General features: G+C 58.8%; 1 protein-coding gene across 1 annotated transcript in view; it reads right to left on the bottom strand.

Moving 5' to 3' along the window:
• The window catches only part of ADAMTS17 (ADAM metallopeptidase with thrombospondin type 1 motif 17), an 85,817-nt gene that overhangs the window by 13,630 nt on the left and 53,036 nt on the right, over nucleotides 1-19,151 (bottom strand). Inside the window, exons 9-16 of the mRNA XM_056124716.1 lie at nucleotides 18,829-18,969; nucleotides 17,088-17,238; nucleotides 12,345-12,446; nucleotides 10,873-11,018; nucleotides 9,554-9,720; nucleotides 6,635-6,762; nucleotides 4,524-4,644; nucleotides 221-301 (exon numbers count right to left, since the gene is read on the bottom strand). Coding sequence (XP_055980691.1) covers nucleotides 221-301; nucleotides 4,524-4,644; nucleotides 6,635-6,762; nucleotides 9,554-9,720; nucleotides 10,873-11,018; nucleotides 12,345-12,446; nucleotides 17,088-17,238; nucleotides 18,829-18,969 — 1,037 coding nt within the window. The remainder of the gene's footprint in view (nucleotides 1-220; nucleotides 302-4,523; nucleotides 4,645-6,634; nucleotides 6,763-9,553; nucleotides 9,721-10,872; nucleotides 11,019-12,344; nucleotides 12,447-17,087; nucleotides 17,239-18,828; nucleotides 18,970-19,151) is intronic.

Here is a 19,151-nt window from a genome sequence, read left to right as displayed (position 1 = left end):
ATCTTGCCATCCACACCTGAAGGTTCAGCACCTTGGAGTGAGGCCCCCTGTACCAAGCCAGCAGCACCGCTTACTGGGTCACACAGAATCACCTGGAACCTGAGTGCCCAGGATGGGGCACTAAGCCCTGCACCAAACCCATGGCTCCACCCTGTTCCTGGAACAAAAGTGGGTGGAGCTGGTCGCTGGGGGGGGGGGGGGAGGGGCGGGGGGGGCTTACCCAGAAAGCTGTGGGCTGGCTTGTCCTCCACCACACGGATTCTCCGAGCTCCGGCAGGGATGACGGCAGCCTCGATGTAACCTGGAGAAGTGGGATGACATGAGGTGGGCCCATCTGGGGTGCTTGGGATCGAGTGCCTGGACTCCCCCCGCCCATGGATGCAGCCTATTCCCTCCATCCTGGGACCAAGAGGCTGGAGAGAACCAGTTGGAGGCCTGAGCTGAGAGCCCCGCCACCTCCCACCATCCGGGCCCTCGCCCCCAGATCCTGGAATCAGCCCTCTGCAGACCGATGCTGCTAGCTCAGACCCAGAGGAGGAGGGCGGGGCCCCAGGCAGTGAGAGAGCGGGGTACACGGCACTTGGTGAAATCCAGGAAACCAGACTCAGAGCTGGAGATGACACAGACACGGGGCCACAGGAGAAAGCCACCAAGCCCCCATGGCAAGGCCCGCTGGGGTCTTCAGAAGGGACCAAGCCCGCTCCTAGCTGGACGCCAGAACCATGTGACACCACCACCCAGCCCAGAGAGACACACACCTCCAGAAACAGGGGCTTCCTGCCTCTTGGGGGCACTTTCGAGGCACTGTGCTGGGGCAGCACCCCCAGTCCCCCATCATCTCTGGATGATAACAGATGCTAAGCCACGTGCTGAACGCAGTTTCCACTCTGCAGTCCGCCTACTCTCTGGTCCTGTCCCTGCATCAGCCCGAGCCTTCTCTTGGCGCCAGAACAGCTGAGGATGGGACCGGCTGACCCGTTCGTCGGCCCAAATGATGTCTGAGCACTCGCATCACACAGGAGCCTACCCTGCAGCAAGGCTCTGAAGAGCAGGCTGGCAGTAGAATTGTTTCGATTTGTTCTCGAGTGGGTATTAGACCAGAATCGTCTGAATCGGCCTCGGCCACGGAGACGACCTTGTCAAATTTTAAGAGGTGTCATGCCCCAGGGGCTCCCAAGTATAATCATCAGAATCAGCAGGAAGCTGGAACAAACTTGGAGATTTTGGGCCCAACTATGGTGCAATTTTGGGGGAAGATTTATTTTGAGAGATTTAGCTCTTGTTTTCTCACAGTAAAAAAAAGAAGTTTTATTTTTATTATAAAAGTAGTCCAGAATAATTAAAAAAACATGGGAGAGAGTCAATGGACTCCCTTCTACTTGAAGGCACGGATCCTACGGAAAGTAGATTCTGATGCCTGTCATCTCCACATCTCTTAAAACACACACACACACACACACACACACACACACACACACACACACACACCCTGTTCATATGAATAAGGCAATGCCCATGCTCTTAGAATGCCAGGGATGACTTTGCAGTAATCAGGTCTGGCAGTGTGTGCCCAAGGTACAGAACTAGTTCTTAAGCGGTATAGGAGAGTGCATGCCAATCTTCAAATACATGCCCAGTGCTGGAGCGGCAGTTTAGGGATTAGGACACTTGCCTTGCATGCAGCTGACACACAGGGTCCCCTGAGCACGCCGGGCATGGCCCAAGGCTCCCCCCTACCCATGCCTCAGTATAAGATCTACCTGAAGCACTGCTCCTGACACCCTTATTATTGACGACTTGTGTATCCCAGGTGGGGTCGGCACAGCTAACTGAAGTCGGCTGGTAAAGTTTGACTTCTTCCACTCTTATCTTGCTTGTTTTTTTTGTTTTGTTTTGTTATGTTTTGTTTTTTTTGCTTTTTGGGTCACACCCGGCAATGCGCAGGGGTTACTTAACTTAAGTAACTCCTGGCTCATGCACTCAGGAATTACCCCTGGAGGTGCCTGGAGGACCATATGGGATGCTGGGAATCGAACCCGGGTCGGCCGCATACAAGGCAAATGCCCTACCTGCTGTGCTATCACTCCAGCCCCCTTGTTTTTTTTTTTTCTTTTTGGGTCACACCCAGCAATGCTCAGGGGTTACTCCTGGCTCTGCACTCAGGAATTACTCCTGGCAGTGCTTGGGGGACCATATGGGATGCTGGGAATCGAACCCAGGATGGACGCATGCAAGGCAAACGCCCTACCCGCTGTGCTATTGCTCCAGCCCAGCCCCCTTGTTTTTAAATTAAAAATTTTTTTTCTTTTTGGGTCATACCCAGCGATGCTCAGGGGTTATTCCTAGCTCTTCACTCAGGAATCACTCCCGGAGGTGCTCGGGGACCTTATGGGATGCCGAGATTGACCCAGCTTGGCCCTGTGTCAGGCAAGCACTCTCCCCACTGTCCTGTTGCTTGTTTCTTTGATCACTGATGCAGAACATAATGATTCTGTGTGACTCGCAAGACCATGTTGCCCAAAATCTGGCAATGTAGTATATCCACCCCACCGCTCTTCCTCATTTTGTTTGCTTTGGGGTCACGCCTGGATAATGTTCTACTGAGGGTCCCAACTGGGCTGCACAGGGCATCTAGGCCTTCGAACTTTCCCCAGCCCACACTCTTGTCTTCTGGTGACGTTTTACCCACCACAAAGATTCCAGCTGAAAATGATGTTTGTGTGGGGCCGGAACAATAGCACAGTGGGAGAGCGTTTGCCTTGCATGTGGCTGAACAGGGTTCAATCCCCGGCGACCCATAGGATTCCCCAAGCACCGCCAGGAGTGATTTCAGAGTGCACAGCCAAAGTCAGCCCTGAGCACTGCCGGGTGTGACCGAAAAATAAACAAGACAAGAACATCCAAATCGGAAAGAAAACTAACCCAAAATGATCTCTAAATGCAAATACCACAATCTAACATATGAAAGAATCCTGTTTGATTCCTATTAGATTTTAGCCACTAAAACCCCCTCAGAATACGCTATGTGCTTGCATGATCAGTACAGAAAAGTCACTTTATATGCTGGGCTCAACAGTCTGAAATGAAATCAAGGCAGCAATCCACCTTAAAGAGATCAAAAAGAAGGGCTGTAGCATTTTACAGAGGGGAGGGCACTGGCCTTGCAACTGGCAGACCCAGCTTCGACCCCCAGCACCCCATAGGGTCCCCCGAGCCCACCAGGAGTGATCCCTGAGCACAGAGCCAGGAGTCAGCCCTGAGCACCATGGGGTGTGGCACAAAAACAAACCAAAAAAAGAAATTCTCTTTCAATTTTGTTTTTGGAGAAACACCCGGCAGTGCTGGAAGGCAGGGAGGGAACACATGGCAGGGTGTCACGCATCCTGGCCGCCTCTCCATGAACACGGCTGCTGAACCACGTGTGTGCAGTTCCAGGGTGACAGGCAGTGAGGTCACCCTACAAGAAGCAGGCGCAAGAACCGACCCTCCACGGGACCCCAGCGGATCCCGCACGGTTGGAGTGGTGGGACAGTGGGGAGGGAACTTGTCTTGCATGCAGCTGACCCGGGATCTATCCCCGGCATCCCCAAGTCCCGTTGGGAATGATCCCTGGACATGCAGCCAGGGGAAAGCCCCAAGAACCACAAGGTGTACCCCAACAACAAAAATCTCAAACAGAAATGTCCTGTGCTAACCGATTCCTTCTCCTCAGGTCTCTCAGCACCCAGCACCTGACACATGCTGGACACTCCCCGGAATTCACGGCACTTAAATGCCCCCTTTACAAGAATCAACTCCACCCGGACTTTACTTTTCATGTAAGCGAGATGCAGGAATTCTGCAGATACTTTAACATCTGTTAATATCTACTTACTACAGCTCACTCTTACTGGACTTGACACTGACTTACTTTTTTCTTTTCTATCCTTTTCTTTCTTATTCTTTTTTAAGTCGCTTTCTGGTTCTGTTTTTAGGGTGGGTTTAATTTGAAAGCCAATTTTTCATTTTGAGTGTGTGGGGATTTGGGTTGTCTCTTTTTGTGACCCTTTGTCCTTTTGCTTTTCTGCCACACAGGCCCACTCCCAGTGGTATCCATGGGGTGAAACAATGCTGGGGATCAAACCTGGGGCTTCTATGAGCAGTGCTCCTTCTCCAGCTCTCTGAGCTCACCCCAAACCCCTCCAAGTCATTTCATGCCAGGGATAGTCTAGATCCTTTGAAGTTTGAGCTTCGACTGAGCGCTTTTCTTTGTTTTGTGGGCACACCCAGCAATGCTCAGGGGACCATATGGGATGCTGGGGATTGAACCCAGGTTGACTATGTGCGAGGCAAACCCCTTCCCACTGGACCATTGCTCCACCCATCCCCCTTCTTTGAGGGGATCTGAACCAATCAGGAGTGAGCAGAGGGAACAGGACAGGAAGGTCTTTGGGAGCTCAGCTGTGCCACCCTGACTGCCCTTCCAGGGCCTGAGGAGGCCCCAGGCTGCCAGGGGATGGGGGGAGGGGCGCACCTACACTTACCTGTGCCCCGAGGGTGTCGAAAGTGGCCCTTGACCACGCGGCAGAGCCCGCCGTCCCCGTCACACACCCCACACCGGTCCTCCTTGGCCGCAGACCCGATGATGCCATCACAGCCTATTTTCTAGGTGAGTAGAGGGCAGGTTACTGGGAGGGAAGGACAGGGAGTAGCCCAGGACAGCCCTTGGTCATGTTGCGGGGCCTCGCCTGCCTGCCCAACCTCGGGGCTCCCAGGGCTCTGCACTCCCTCCTGGTGGGGCCAAGTGCGAGGGAGGGGGGTGAGTCAAGCGCATCCTTGCTGTGTCTCTCGGGCCTGCCTCTGGGGGAGCAGAGCCAGGCACGGCTGAGGCGACTGGAGCCCAGGTCAAGGCTCGGGGTGCGGGGGGGGGGGGGGCGCGGGGCGTGTGGTCACTCTCAGCAAACTAGCATTGGGCCCAGGGCTCTGTCACCCAGGAAGAGGCCCCCGGAACGTGGCTTCCTTGCTTCTAGACCCCAGTGGGAGAAGTGCCCATGAGAGGGCCCCTGATTTGTCAGGACTGGCCAGGAGGATGACCAATGTCTGTGCCTTGCCCCCATCCCACCGCTCCCACGTTCATGGGTGGCATCAAGTTCCTTGCCTGCTGAGGATTCCTTGCAATGAGGTCTCCACATCTGCAAGTGGCATGAGGTGGCCTGCTCCTCGGCACCCCACAATGCCAACTCTGACCAACTCACAATGCCGCGGGGGCCCGTGGGGTCCACGCCGACCCCTACCAGCTCGTGTCTGTGCTCCCCAGAAGCCCTCAGAGGCAAACGGTGAAACTGAGGGCAACAGGGGGCCTGGCTAGGAGGCAAGTGGGGGACCCTCGGCCTCATCTGCCCGCACCAGCACATCTTTCTCTGTCTCTCTCCCCCCCACCTTCCCCATGAGGAGGTACCTGGAAACCCGAGCCAGCTTTCTGCGACCGTCCCCACAGTCCCCTGCCCTGTGGTCACCCCCACGGCCCCCCTGCTCCTGCTTTTTCTTTGCCTTCTATATCCACTAGTACTGCAGGGAGAGGGCTGAGGCTCGACAGTGTTGCTTCCCTCTGAAATAGCTGGTCAGTGGGGAAACAGCTGGTGCCACTGTAACCCCATCTGGCAAGCAGGGTGTGTTCTCAGGGACTGATGTTCAGGAGGCACTTCTAGACAGTGTTATCACAATTGGCTAGGTTGGGGTGTCCTGCTGCCAGACCAGGTGGACTGCTTGGAGAAGGCGGCTCAGAAGTGCATTTGCACAGCATCGCTGCAGGGTGAGGCTCACAGGCATCACCCAAGAGGTCATTGTCTGCCACTCGCTTCCAGTGTCCCTGTCTGTAGGGCTGCATGTGCTGAGCACCGGCCATGGAGGTCAATGATGGCGGTGACAGCTGAGATGGAGCCTCGGAGCGTCTGGCCCAGGGAGGCAGGGGTCAGTCTCTTCGGCCGTGCAGAGCAGGGCGGAAAGGATGTGGTTGCCATACTGGAGACTTCTAACCAAGGTTAAGGAGGGAGACAAGGACACAGGCCCTGAGCTGAGGCCTTTGGGCATGTGCCCTGTGCCAAGCATGACGTATTCTCAGCTGAGCCTCAGGCAAAGGCCAGGCGCCTGGTAGAAGAGGCTGCTGAGTGGGCAGAGCAGGCATAGGGAGACGCCTGACAGGGCATGCAGTGTATGAGGGGGAAGCTACGGTGTGGAGGAGCAGCTTGTTCCTTGTCTGTGTTCCTGCCCTCTCGGGCATCTTAAATGACATTCTGGAGGCTGCTGGGGAGTGAAACATCCAGCTCCAGAGGGGTGTGGAGACCAGTGGGAGTGGGGGGACACATGTCTCCCAACCCCCAGCTTTGTGCACGTTGGGGCGATAAAGCAGAGCTGGTCCTCCCTTCCCAGCCGTGGATAGCGGTGTCATCCTTTACTGCCCTGGCTCACCCAGTCAGGATGGCAAATGCCGCAGATGTCTGCCTTGGGCCTATCCTGGCTGGCACCTCTCGGGCGAGGCAGCGAGGGGACACGTGGAGCCAGATGGCAGAGGCACCAGCCCTGCTTTCTCAAGAAAACTCGCTCCCCAGCCCCCCGAGGCCGCCCCCTCGCAGCCCAGAACCCAGGGGACCAGCACCTGGCAGCGGCCGTGCACGCAGAGGTCGGTCTCGTAGGGGCCGCACGGTGTCCCGTCCAGGACGCGCTCGGCCACCAGCACAGGCGCCTCCTTGCCCAGCGGAGAGCAGTAGAGTGCGCAGGGCTTCTCTGAGGGGGGAGGACACGGCTGAGCAAAGACACCGGGGAAGGGAGGCGCGGGGGTCCTGGGGCACTGGGCCTGCAGGGTTGTGAGTGGGGATGTGAGGGGGATGTGGGGGGGGGAATGTGAGGGGATGTGAGGGGGATGTGAGTGGGCCTGTGAGTGGGGATATGAGGGGGATGCGAAGGGGGATTTGAGGGGATGTGAGGAGATATGAAGGGGGGATGTGAGGGGGATGTGAGGAGGGATGTGAAGGGAATGTGAGGGGTTATGTGAGGGGGATGTGAGTGGGGATGAGGGGGATGTGAGGGGAGATGTGAGGGGGGATATGAGAGGGGATATGAGGGGGGATGTGAGGGGTTATTTGAGGGGAATGTGAGGGGTTCTTTGTGGGGGATGTGAGGGGTTGTGAGAGTGGATGTGAAGGGGATATGAGGGGGATGTGAAGGGGATGTGAGGGGGACGTGAGGGGGGATGTGAGGGGGGATGTGAGAGGGGATGTGAGGGGGATGTGAGGGGAGATGTGAGGGGTTATGTGAGGGGGGATATGAGAGGGCATGTGGGGGTTATGTGAGGGGGGTATGAGAGGCATGTGAGGGGTTATGTGAGGGGGATGTGAGGGGAGATGTGAGGGAGGATGTGAGAGGGGATGTGAGGGGGGATGTGAGGGGGGATGTGAGGGGTTATTTGAGGGGAATGTGAGGGGTTCTGTGTGGGGGATGTGAGGTGTTGTGAGAGGGGATGTGAGGGGGATGTGAGGGGGATGTGAGGGGGATGTGAGGGGGGATGTGCAGGGGATGTGAGGGGGATGTGAGGGGGGATGTGAGGGGGATGTGAGGGGGATGTGAGGGGGGGATGTGAGGGGGGATGTGAGAGGGGATGTGAGGGGGGATGTGAGGGGTTATGTGAGGGGGGATATGAGAGGGCATGTGAGGGGTTATGTGAGGGGGATTTGAGGGGGGATGTGAGGGGAATGTGAGTGGGGATGTGAGGGGGATGTGAGAGAGCATGTGAGGGGGATGTGAGGGGGGATGTAAGGGGGGATGTGAGGGGGATGTGAGGGGGATGTGAGGGGTTATGTGAGGGGGATGTGAGAGGGACTAAGGGGGATGTGAGGGGGAAGGTGAGGGGGATGTGAGGCGGATGTATATGGGGATTCTGTGGGGCTGTGAGTGGGATGAGTGGAGATATGAGTGAGTCCATGAGTGAGGATATGAGCCCCCACTGATGAGGGACTGCTTCCCGCCTGGCCCCTGGCCATGCCCAGCTGCAGCCCCCATGCTCACTTCCTGATACAAACTGCTCATTCTTCTCCTTGTCCTTCACCCTGTGAGTGGGCATGTGGCCTCCCTCACTGTTGAGCTGATGCTGACCCAGATTAGGTGGGACTGGGGGGTACTCACACCCTGACACTGAGTTTCCTGTTCATGGACATGGACATTCCCCCTTACTTCTCTCCTGTGCTCATTTAGCTCTGCCATTCTCCTCCCATCAACCGTGTATTTTGTCAGATTCAGACCTCTGTTCCTCTGGGGGAGCAGACGTGAGGGGTGCTGGTGGTTCAGAACTGAGGGAGGTTCTGCCTCACTGGGAAGGTGCTAGAAAGGTCCTACCATGTGCAGTCATGACCTCTGCTGTGACACTCTGACCCCTGGGGGGTTGCATGGCCTGCAGGGCTGAGGGGCAAGCCTGACTCGGGTCTTGCCTTGCACATGCTGTCGAGGGAGGCATGGCTGTGTCCCAGAGGCCTCTATCGGAAATTCTACCTTGGCAAGAATCCCTGCCAAATTTCTTTCCTTTTTCTCTTTTTGCAAAGAAAAAAAAAATAGGGGGAGGAGGAAAAAGCCTCTAGCGCTCCCGGTCAGGAATGCAGAAGCGTTCCTTGGCGACAGCAGAGCAGCAGACAGGGCAGCCCAGGGCGACCACAGGAATGGCCAAGCTCAGACTCTGCCTCAGGGCACAGCGGGGTGAGGGGGGTGGGGGCTCCCATCCCCTCCTTCACACTCTGAGGGGCAGAAGAACCCGACCTGTGATGTCAGGGTGGGGCAAACGCTGGGCGGGCCTTTCATTCCAAGGCAGGTCACTCGGGGGGCCCAGCCTGTCCTCAAGGACGGTGGCACTTTGCCATCGGGGCAGTGGCACACAACTCGGGTAGAAAGAGTGTGGTGCAGCTGGCAGAGACCAGCTTGGGGCCGGGCCCACCTCCTCCACAGCCGCTGGGATGATAAGGGAACCTCAGACTGCACCGCCCCAAATGGGTCAGGACGCAAATAACATGTTTCACGTGGACTTGGAGACATGGGTGGAAAAGAAAAACAAACCAACCAGACCAGACCTTTCCGTGGGGTTTCTGCCCTCGCGCTCACACAGCTACACATACATGCGGGTGGGGGGGGCGGGCAGGGGCTCTGTGCCGGAGGCTTGGGGCTGCTGTGCTCAGGCTGCCCTTGTGGCAGTATTCAGGGGGCCGCAGGGTATCTGTGGGGGGTGGGCTGTGTGCAAGGCAAGTGCTGTAAGCTCATGTCATCTCTTCCGCCCTGTTTTACTGAAAATGTTTCTTTTGATTGTGGGGGGAGGGGAAAGAGGTCCAGTAAGGCTCTAGGGCTGTGGGCTCTGCAGGCTTCCGGCTCCCCATGGACCGACCCTGGGACCCCCAACCTCAGGGCGAGGCTGCGAAGGTGGGGGAGGCCAGCACACGCACTGGGGCTGCGAAGGGGGTACAGGAGGAGTCTGCCTGCTCCCCACGCTCGGGGTGGGGCAGGCGGGGTCTGCAGGGCAGGGAGGAGGGGCCCCGCTCACCGTCCACCACCACGGCGGTCAGGAGGCTCGTGGTGCTGCCGCCCAGCCGGTCCTGCGTCTGGCACTGCTGGTCCCGGAAGCTGGGCAGGCCGGGTGGGCAGGGTGGGCGCTCACAGACCCCGTGCTGCACGCTGGCACCCCGGCAGGGCAGGCCTCGGGGCCCCGGGCTGGCGGGAAAGGAAGGGTTAGCATTAACCGGCCACAGTGAAAGCCAGCGTCCCCACACACCATGATGAGCACCAGCATGCTGGACACTCTCGGGAGACAGGACCCCTGGGGGTCTGACGAGGTGGGTGGGAGGGCCCAGCTGCCTCAGGGACCCCCAGTCTGAGTGGGGTTGTCTTCCTGCGGCCTCAGAGTGGGGGCTGTTGGGGCCTCCCCCACCCCTGCGTGTCTCTGCGTGTCCCTTCCCGGCTTCTAGTAATCACGTGAGGTGAGCGCTGAGCCACACGACCCCCACTCCCACGGGGGGACACAGGCCCTGAGCACACTGGGGAGTCCCCCTGGTTTGGTCTGTAGCTGTTGTTTGCTGCATCCAATCATAAGCTACGAGCTTAACATCTCTTTGTCTGCCTGATGCTGACTTTACTTGTGTTTGTTAAGGGGCCATAGCTGAGAGGTGCTCAGAGGTTACTCCTGGCTCTGCACTCAAGGGTCACTGCTGGCAGGGCTCGGGGGACCCTGGATTGAGCCTGGGTTGGCCGTGTGCAGGGCCAGTGCCCTGCCCGCTGAGGGGTTGGCTCACAGTACCATCAGCTCAGCTTCTCTGCCTTGGGTGATGGCACATCAGCCAACACACTGCAGCACCAATGAAAGGCCCACCCTGAGGGCGCCCGGGGCCTGTCCTTGCTGGGCCTCAGGCTGGGGAACATGGCTGTGGGCCGGACAGACAGCAGAGCGCTTACAGGGGACATGTGAGTGGGATGAGACAGTGGGAACTGGGGAGAGAAGGAGGAAGACCAGGGGGTGATGAACTGCAGAAGGAGCCCCGGGCTCCGGGAAGGGAAAGAAAAGGCAAACCGAGTCGGGGTCATCCCAGGAAGCACTGAAGGAAAAAAAAAAATGTCCCCAAGGGATTTCCTGGCTGAGGTCTTGGTGGCCGGCAGAGCACAGGCGGTCTCGAACTAAGCCGGCCAGTGGGGCAGGCCGGGGGTGCCCAGTGGTCTCGGGAAGAAGAAGCCAGCCAGGGGCCTGGGGCCACGGGGACTCGGTGCCGGCACCACTGCAGGGGGCAGCCCTGGGGCCCACCCCTGGGATTTTTGAGTATCCCCAGACACGGGACGGTGGAATCCGCGCCCACCGGGGACCCGGGCACTTACGGGGGGTTGTCGCATTTCCGCTGCCGGAAGCGTGCGCCTGTGCCACACGTGCGGCTGCACATGCTCCAGGCGCCCCATGGGCTCCAGTCTCCATCCACGTGGTCGGGGATGGGCGCCTTGCTCACGCACGCGCCCGCGCGGCACCACTACAAGAAGAGCCACGCCGCTGCAGGGCCACGCAGCCCCGGGCCCTGCACCCTCACCCCCACCCCCTGCAGGGCACCCCACACCCCTGCTGGGCACCCCGCACCCCTGCAGGGCCACCCCCAACTCCCTGTAGGATACCCTGCACCCCTGCAGGTCCACACCTCACCTCCTGCAGGGCACCCCGCACCCCTGCAGGGCCAGATGACAGCTGGGGTGTCAGGGACCCTCGCCAGCTGGCACAGGCCCCAAGTCTGCAGGTGGCACAGTGGCGTCATATCAGCAGGTCTGACCATAAGGCTGTCCTGCCCCCTCTCCCCCTGCTGGCTTGAGCTGTGCAGGGCAGCCCCTGGGAGATGCCCCTTCCCCATCCAACAGAATGCCACCAGATCACCTGGGGTTGTTTGGGGAGGTGTGGGGGCTTTGAGGCCACAGCAGGCTCACTCCTGGCTCTGTGCTCTCAGGATCAGGAACCCGGGTCAGCTGCGTGCAAGGCCGGCGCCCTCCCCGTGCACCATCTCACTTCCCTTCCAGCCACCTCACAGGGCTGCATGCCTGCTCTGCCACCGGGGTCAGCAGCTGGTTCTGGGGGTGCGGGGCTGTCTGAGGGGTTCTTCTGTGCTCCCTCAGCATCACGCCTCTATACTGCTTGGAGTCGGGTGGGGAGGGGCGGCGGCTGGAGTTTCATCCCGAACCTTTGGGTGAAACGTACTCGGGGAGGAGGTATAGACCCCCAGAAGAATGAATCCTGGGGAACAAAGAGTCTGAGCCGCGGCTCCCTTTGCTTCGAGTCTCTCGTTGGGGAGCAAAAGACGAGAGCAGAATCATTTCCCCCAGGTCCCCCAAGGTGGCAGGATGGGGTCCACCCAATCACAGCTCTCCGGCTGGGGCCGGCCCTTCACCCCCTCCTCTGGTCACTCCTCCTGCCAACAGGGACCCCCAGACGCATAACCTCTCTCAGGGCTTCCAAAGCTTTGCTGGTTCAACTCATGGCTCCACCCCCAACCCTCAACTGATGGCAGGTGAGATTCCGTGCCTGGATCCCATGTTCCCTAGCTGATGGCAGGTGAGATTCCACGCCTGGATCCCATGTCCCCCAGCTGACAGCAGGTGAGGACACAATTTCTTTCTCTTCCTCTCTTTCCTGCTGTGGTCAAGCTTTCCCACTTTAAGTCAACCACACCTGAGACTGTGGGCCAATTGTGCTTCTGGCTCGGTGGTACCCGCAGTGGGCCCTGTCGGCCTCCCTGGGGAGCCTGGGGGATGCTCAGGGGCTTCTGCTCCTAAGGTGTCAAGGGTCCCCAGGATGAGGGTAGGGGGTGGATTACCTTGTCTGCCCCACACTCTGTGCCATCCAGCGGAGGGTCCAGCTTAGTCTTGCAGGAGGTGTCTCCTTCCACCAGACACCACAGCCCCGCACACATCAAATGCTGCTGACAAGGAAGAATAGGACAACTGATGGGGACACAGAGGTCAGTGGAGTCACGATGGGGGGTGGCACCATGCATGCGGATTTGAGGTTGGAAGCAGGCGGAGGAAAAGGAGGATGGGAAGAAAGGAAAGGAGGAAGGAAGGAAGGGAGGGAGGGAGGGAAGGAGGGAGGGAGGGAGGGAGGGAAGGAAAAAGGGAAGTAGGAGAAAAGGATGGGAGGGAAGGAGGAGAGATGGGGGTGGAAGAAAGGAGGGAAGGAAGGAGGGAAGGGAAGGGAAGGAAGGAAAGAGGGAAGGAAAGTAGGAAGGAAAAAAGAAAGGAAGGAAGGAGGAAGGAAGAGGAAGGAGGAAGGAGGGAGGAAGGGAAGAGGGAAGGAAGAAAGGGAGGAAGGGAAGGAGGGAAAGAGGCAGCTCGGGAGTCTGGAAGTCAAAGAACAGCGAACAACACATTTCCTGGCATAATCATTGCAGATATTATGGCATCATAAGGTGTACGACCATGGGGAAGATTTTCAAAATTAAGTTTTTATCATGGCACTGTTACTGACAAAATCAAAGCTGAGGACAAGCACTTTAGAGGACAATGCTGCAGCCCCTCAGAGGGTCCCCACCTCCCTCCCACCCCCAACCTGCTCCTTAACAGGCACCTTTAAAGTGTGGGTGTTGTAGTCTGGACCTCTCATTCTCAGTGCTGCTGGCTCTGAGGCTTAGACACACACACACCCACACCCCACACACCCCACACACACACATCACATCCCCCCCCCACACATCCCCCACCCACACATCACACACACACACACCACATATCCCCACCCCCAACACACACACCACAGATATACCAATGCCACATCTGGAAAATCTCGGGGCCAGAGCGACAGGACAGCGGGAGGGCCAGCTGGGCTCCGTCCCCGGCACCCCATGTTTTCCCGAGCCGCTCCAGAGCGAGCCCTGAGTGCAGAGCCAGGAGTAACTCTAAAACACCACGGGGTGTGACCTGCAAGCAGAAGCAAACCCCACTGCACCCCCAAATAACTACACTCATGCGGTGGTGGTGGAAACTCTTCAGTGAAATACGGCCACAGGTGCATCACTGCACCTGCGTTCATTCTACTCAGCAAGATTCCATGTTCCTGCACCTACGACCCCCCAGATTTGGTGACAGCATGAGCTACGGGGGGGGTATGGGAGGGGGAGCAGGAGGGGGCAGTGTGAAAGAACAGGTGCTGGACGTGGGCTGCTACAGCTGCTGAAGGACTGCCCTGGCCACACTTAGGACCACCCCATACCAAGCCCCAGGGAGAGGCCAGGAAGAACAGGCGCCAGATCCCTTGTGGTGACTATGGAGGGCACTGGCTTAGCAAGTGGCTGACTTGGGTTTGACCCCCACTACCTCATAGGGTCCCCTCAGCAAAGGAGTGAGCCCTGAGCACAGAGCCAGGAGTCATCTCTGAGCACCGCCAGACATGGCCCCGAATCGAATCCTAGAACAGAAATGACTTTGGGAAGGACGTGCGAGTTATTACAGCCAGTGGGCAAGAGCTGGGCAGGGCAGTGCGTGCGGTGGGGAAGGAGGGCCCTGACATCAATGACAAGGACCCAGCAAGAGAGAACAGAACAGACACAGCGAGGGATGGGCCGACCGTGGCCCAGAGCCCAGTGGGGCTCCCCAGGGCGCTTCTCCCTCCAGACCTAGTGAGGTGCCGTGCAGAACCCTCAGGCAGCTCAACACCAGCAGGAGAAGCGGCATTTCTGCCATGTGCCCAGCCAGCCATGGGGTGGAACATGCCACGCTCAATTCTTGCTTCTACCGCCTGTGGCCTCGCTGGCCATACAGAGGCGCTCGTCAAGGTCCCATTGGCAAACGCCTCTATTTTGCAGCTAAGATTATTTCACGAGAGTGCCAATAGTTCCGTGCTATACTGCACGACGATGCCTGAGCAGGCCGTCCACCACGCTGTCCCTCCCTCCAGCAGAGTCCTCTGGGTCCTGTTAGCTCTCTCACCCCTCGGACTCCCCGCTTCTCTGGCCAGACCCTGGCGGTTTGCTCCCATGGCCTGCGTCTGCTTCCTCGCCCTGCTCTGCAGGCCCACCTGTCGTGGGATCTCTTCCGGCACTTGTCTCTCTTCTTATTTCCGCTGAACACGGACCCTCCGGTGCTTCTCCACGCGGCCCGGGAAGGTGTGACTCCATTTGTCTCACTTTGCCCCCCATCTGTGCTGGGGCATGTGACCCATGTTTCGACTCTGTGTGAAAGTCGAGGGGATGGCGGGTGTGGAGAGATCCTCCCCGTCAGCGCTGCCTGATCCGTTCTCCTCTGAGCTGCCGGGCTGTGTGATGGGAGCGTTTCTGAATGGCTGGAGGAAATCTCTGAATCCCGTTCCACAGGGGTGCGGCCTGCGGTCACTGCACTCAGCAGCTCCAGGGGCACATCTAGGGCGTCCGTGAGCCCTGCTAGTGAGGGCCGTGGCCTCACCCCTCCAGCCATCTGTCTGTCCTCCTGGGAGTGGGTCCCAGCTCCTCCACGCCGTGGATGGCAGCCGACGGAAACAGCAGGGCCTTGTAATCATAAAATAGATGAATCGGGCTAATTGCATGAAGTTTATTTGCCCTTGCTGATAAATATTTATCGCCCCTAGTTCATGGCTTTGATGTTTGGGCTTTCTCAAACGGCTCCATCCGATTCAAAACATCACATGCCCATTGGCTAAACGCGGAGACAGCTGCATGTGCCAATAACTTCTGCTGCGAACGCCAGTGATGGAGGCCAAACTTTTTTTTGGTTTTGTTTTGTTTTTTGAGCTCTTCTTTCCATAGATGGGCTGGAACCGGACAAACCCCCACCCCCACTCCCCCAGTCGGCAGATAGACACGATGTGACATGACAAGCCGGCGTGGAGAGTGCTGGCGGCTCAGCGGGCGCGAACACGGAAACACATGTGGAAAAACACATGTGCCGGCTTCTGCTGCTCTCGGCTCTCTGGCGAGCGATGTCCACACAGCGGGAACCTGGTTGCTACGGCACTGGGAGGCTGCTCCCCACAGCCACGTTTCCCTAAGGCCATTTGCCCTGCACCTTGGAGCGAGGACAGGGCTTTTAATTTGGGGTTGGGGCTGACAGTGGCCAAGGAGGTCCCGTATTTGGAAACCCACCCGAGAGCTTCTCCCGGGCAAGTTGCCGCCCTGGGACGGAGGCTGGGCCACCGCCACTCTCCAGCACCCGTGGCGGGGCGCGGGACCCTTTGGCACCAAGGCTCGACATTTCTCATCATCTCTGAAGTATGTATGGTTGCCAAGGAAACAGACAGACTCCAAATCCAAGCGTGAAACAGGCAAGGAGTTCCTGGGGATAATAAAACCAGGATGCGGCTTGGAGGCCTGGTGCTGCCAAGTGTACCCGCCCACGACGCCGGGGCTCCTTCCACAATGCCCGTACTGCAGTCCCTGACCCCCAGCTCTGTCCCCTCTGCTTCCCAGCTCACTCCCTCCCTCCATAATTGGATCCAGGCATCCAGGCAGGTAACCAGGTGGCCAGATAAGAGACTCCTGTCAGCCCCGTCTCCTGAGGGCCATGTCCAGTCCTGGGCATGAAGGCTCCATGCGTTTCATCTGGTGTCCAATGGGAGGGGATGTCCCGTCTCTGCTGACTCCTTCTCGGCTGAAGGCAGAGCCAGGATGGCCTTTAGGTGACCGTAAAATGGTCACTCAATGGCCTTGTGGGGTGAGGGGGTCAGAGATCTTTCTGTCTTTCTGTTGACTTTGGGGTGTCTGGCTGCCTGGCAAGGCCAGGTCTGGGCTGACCGGGGTCCAGAGTTAGACATGAGGGAAATGTGACCCCAGAGCTACAGACAGTGATCTTGGCAGGTGGGACAGCACAGTCGGTGTCCAGAGGGGGTGAGGAACAGCACTGGGGTAGAGGGGACACTTCATGGCAGACCCAGAGTGAGCCCCCAACGAGCTGGTAAAGGAACAGCTGAAAACCACAGAAGCCTTTTTATTGCTGGTTCACATTCAGTGTGTTGAGGCATCACTCCTTGAGGGCTCAGGAAACCGAACAGGTGCGGGGGACCGAACCTGGCAGGTTGTAGCCAAGGCAAGCACAGTACTCCCACTCCATCTCTCCGCCCCATTCGGAGAAGCCCCCAGAGAACCCTGGGCAAAGGGGAATCCTGGTACCAGATGATGTCCATAAGGACTTTGGTACAAGCCCCTGTGCCCATCAGGACGTGGAATAAGGTGAGGGTTAGGGGCCTTGAGCCACCCACAAGAGCCACTCACACGACCCTCCACAAGGGGGCACTGCACCTGCCTGGGCAGAACCTGGAAGGGCAGCCCCAACTACCTGCGCCCGCACCCTGGCACTGCCCGCCTGCCCCTCTCACAGGGAGTGTCCGTGTCTAAGCTGCGGCTTCCCCCAAGCATCCGTGGCGGGCGATGCCCCATGTCTGCCCAGCTCTCTGACCAGGAGCCATGCCAGGGCTCGAACCTGCCGCGTGGTCCCTCCAGCCCTGGGTGTGGCACGTGAGCGTACCCGTGGGTGCTGGTGTGTGTGCGGGTGCCTGGGCACAGGGGCTGCATGCCCACACGTGTTGCGTGTATGTTCTGTGGTGCACGGGGCGGGGGGGGGGGGGAGCTGCATACCTCCATGTTCTTGCAGAAGGTGGCGTTGGTGCCAAACAGGATCTGGCACTGCTCGTTGGCACTGTAGTGCATGCCCGGGAGCTTGGAGGGCAGGGGCAGCGCGTGCTGGCTCCTGGGGTCTGTCACCAGCAGGCAGGTGCTGATTTTCGACCTGCAACAGCAGAGAGGCATGCGTTGGGAGAGACTGTGTGCACCACCTCCGGTGAGCAGAGCGTGCGGCTGAGTGGGGGTCCTCTGTGGGGGGCTGCAGAGGAGCCCCACACAGGCACACCCCCCACCTGGGGGCACACGAGGCCGGCAGGGGGGGAGGGGGAGACCAACGCTTTCAGGCAGCCTGCGGCCACACTTTCTTATGCTATAAGCGAAATGTCAAGGGGTCGGAGTGATAGTACAGTGGGGAAGGCACTTGCCTTGCATGTGGCAACCCGTGTTCAATCCCCAACATCCCATATGGTCCCCTGAGCAGAGCCAGGGGTAATTCCTGAGTGCAGAGCCAGGAGTAACCCCTGTGCATCGCTGGGTGTGGCCCAAAAGGCAGGAGAAAAAAAAAGCTAAAGGTACGGAGAAAGAAACCCAGAATTATTCTTTCTTCTTTTTTTTCCCTGCTTTTGGGGTCACACCTGGCAATGCACAGGGGTTACTCCTGGATCCGCACTCAGGAATTACTCCTGGCAGTGCTCAGGGGACCACATGGGATGCTGGGAATTGAACCCGGGTCAGCCGTGTGCAAGGCAAACACCCTATCCGCTGTGCTATTGCTCCAGCCCTTCTCCTTCCTTCCTTCCTTCCTTCCTTCCTTCCTTCCTTCCTTCCTTCCTTTTCTCTTTTTTTCCTTCCTTCAAAGTGCTGCTCCTAACTGCAGACCCTTTGTGTGTTGGGGAGGGGACGCTGTCCAGGGTGGCAGTGAACAGGCTGCCTGGTCAGAACTGTGCCCTGGCCGCACCCACTGCCTGGCTCCAGAATTTCAATGTGGGACCACTTGGGGGAAGGGGATGCAGAGAGCACCTCGGGTGGGGCCCTGGGCCCGGGGAGGCAGCGACAGACCCAAAGAAGGGTGCGCTGAAGGCTTGTCACCTTCACGTCCGAGAACCAGAGGGAGGCGGCTCACAGCACCCATCGCCCCAGCACCCCGCCCGCATCCCTGAGTCAGCGCGGCAGGCAAACCCATCCACCCTGGTGCCCTGGCCCATGTCCCAGAGTCAGCATGGCCCAGCCCCCAGCCCTGGGTTGTGTGTCCGCATGCCCGAGGCCGAGGGCCCGGGGCTGTGTGTGTGGGCAGCAGAGCAGCCGCCCCAAGAACCCAGGTCTACACAGCGTGTGCATCCCTGGGGGTGGGTTCCTATAACACCACCAGACCGAATGCCAGCCCGACGCACCCACAGGTGTGGGGCCTGTGGACAGAGGCCAGGAGGGACGTGGCACCCTCAGGCCGGCCGCTTCTGCAGGGCCTGGATCGGGCCCAGCCTCACACTTGCTGGCAAATCAGTACAGTGCTGAGCTCCCCACTCTCCCGGCCATACACTGGACCAACCTTTGCTATTTGGGGCGTGCAGAGGGGGTCCAGAGACCCATCCCCATGGACTCCAGTGGACACTCACTCAGCTTCGCAGAGCCAACACTTGGATGTGGATTTCCAACTGCGCCCATCACCCTGCAGTGTCTCGGGTCCAGTGCCCCCTGTGCAGTGCCGCCCAGAGGCTGGGGTCCAGTGGAGTCCCATGGGGGTGCCTCCCAGACTTACTTCAGGAAGTTCTCGAGGTCCTCTCGGCTGCAGGGGGACCAGGACAGGTCGCTGGGGCTCCGCCCTTTCACCCACTCTCCCGACATGATGTGGGACCGGCCGGCGCAGGACGCGTGGTCATCGTCATGGTTCATGCCCAAGCTGTCAGAGGGGAGAGAGGGGGCAGGGAGGGGTGGCGGGGAGGGACGGGCCTTTATACCACAGGAACCCGCCCCAGCCCCATGCTCTGGGGTGGGGGACAGCGGCCCGTGCTCGGGGACAGCAGGAGGGCATGAGACCGGCATATGGGGAGTTGGCTCAGGCCTGGGTAGATGAGCACCTTG

Source organism: Sorex fumeus, unplaced genomic scaffold, assembly GCF_029834395.1.
Source record: "Sorex fumeus unplaced genomic scaffold, SorFum_2.1 ptg000051l, whole genome shotgun sequence".
In the NCBI taxonomy this organism is placed as follows: domain Eukaryota; kingdom Metazoa; phylum Chordata; class Mammalia; order Eulipotyphla; family Soricidae; genus Sorex; species Sorex fumeus.
Note: the sequence above shows the minus strand (reverse complement) of the source record. Positions and strands in the feature narration are given on the sequence as shown.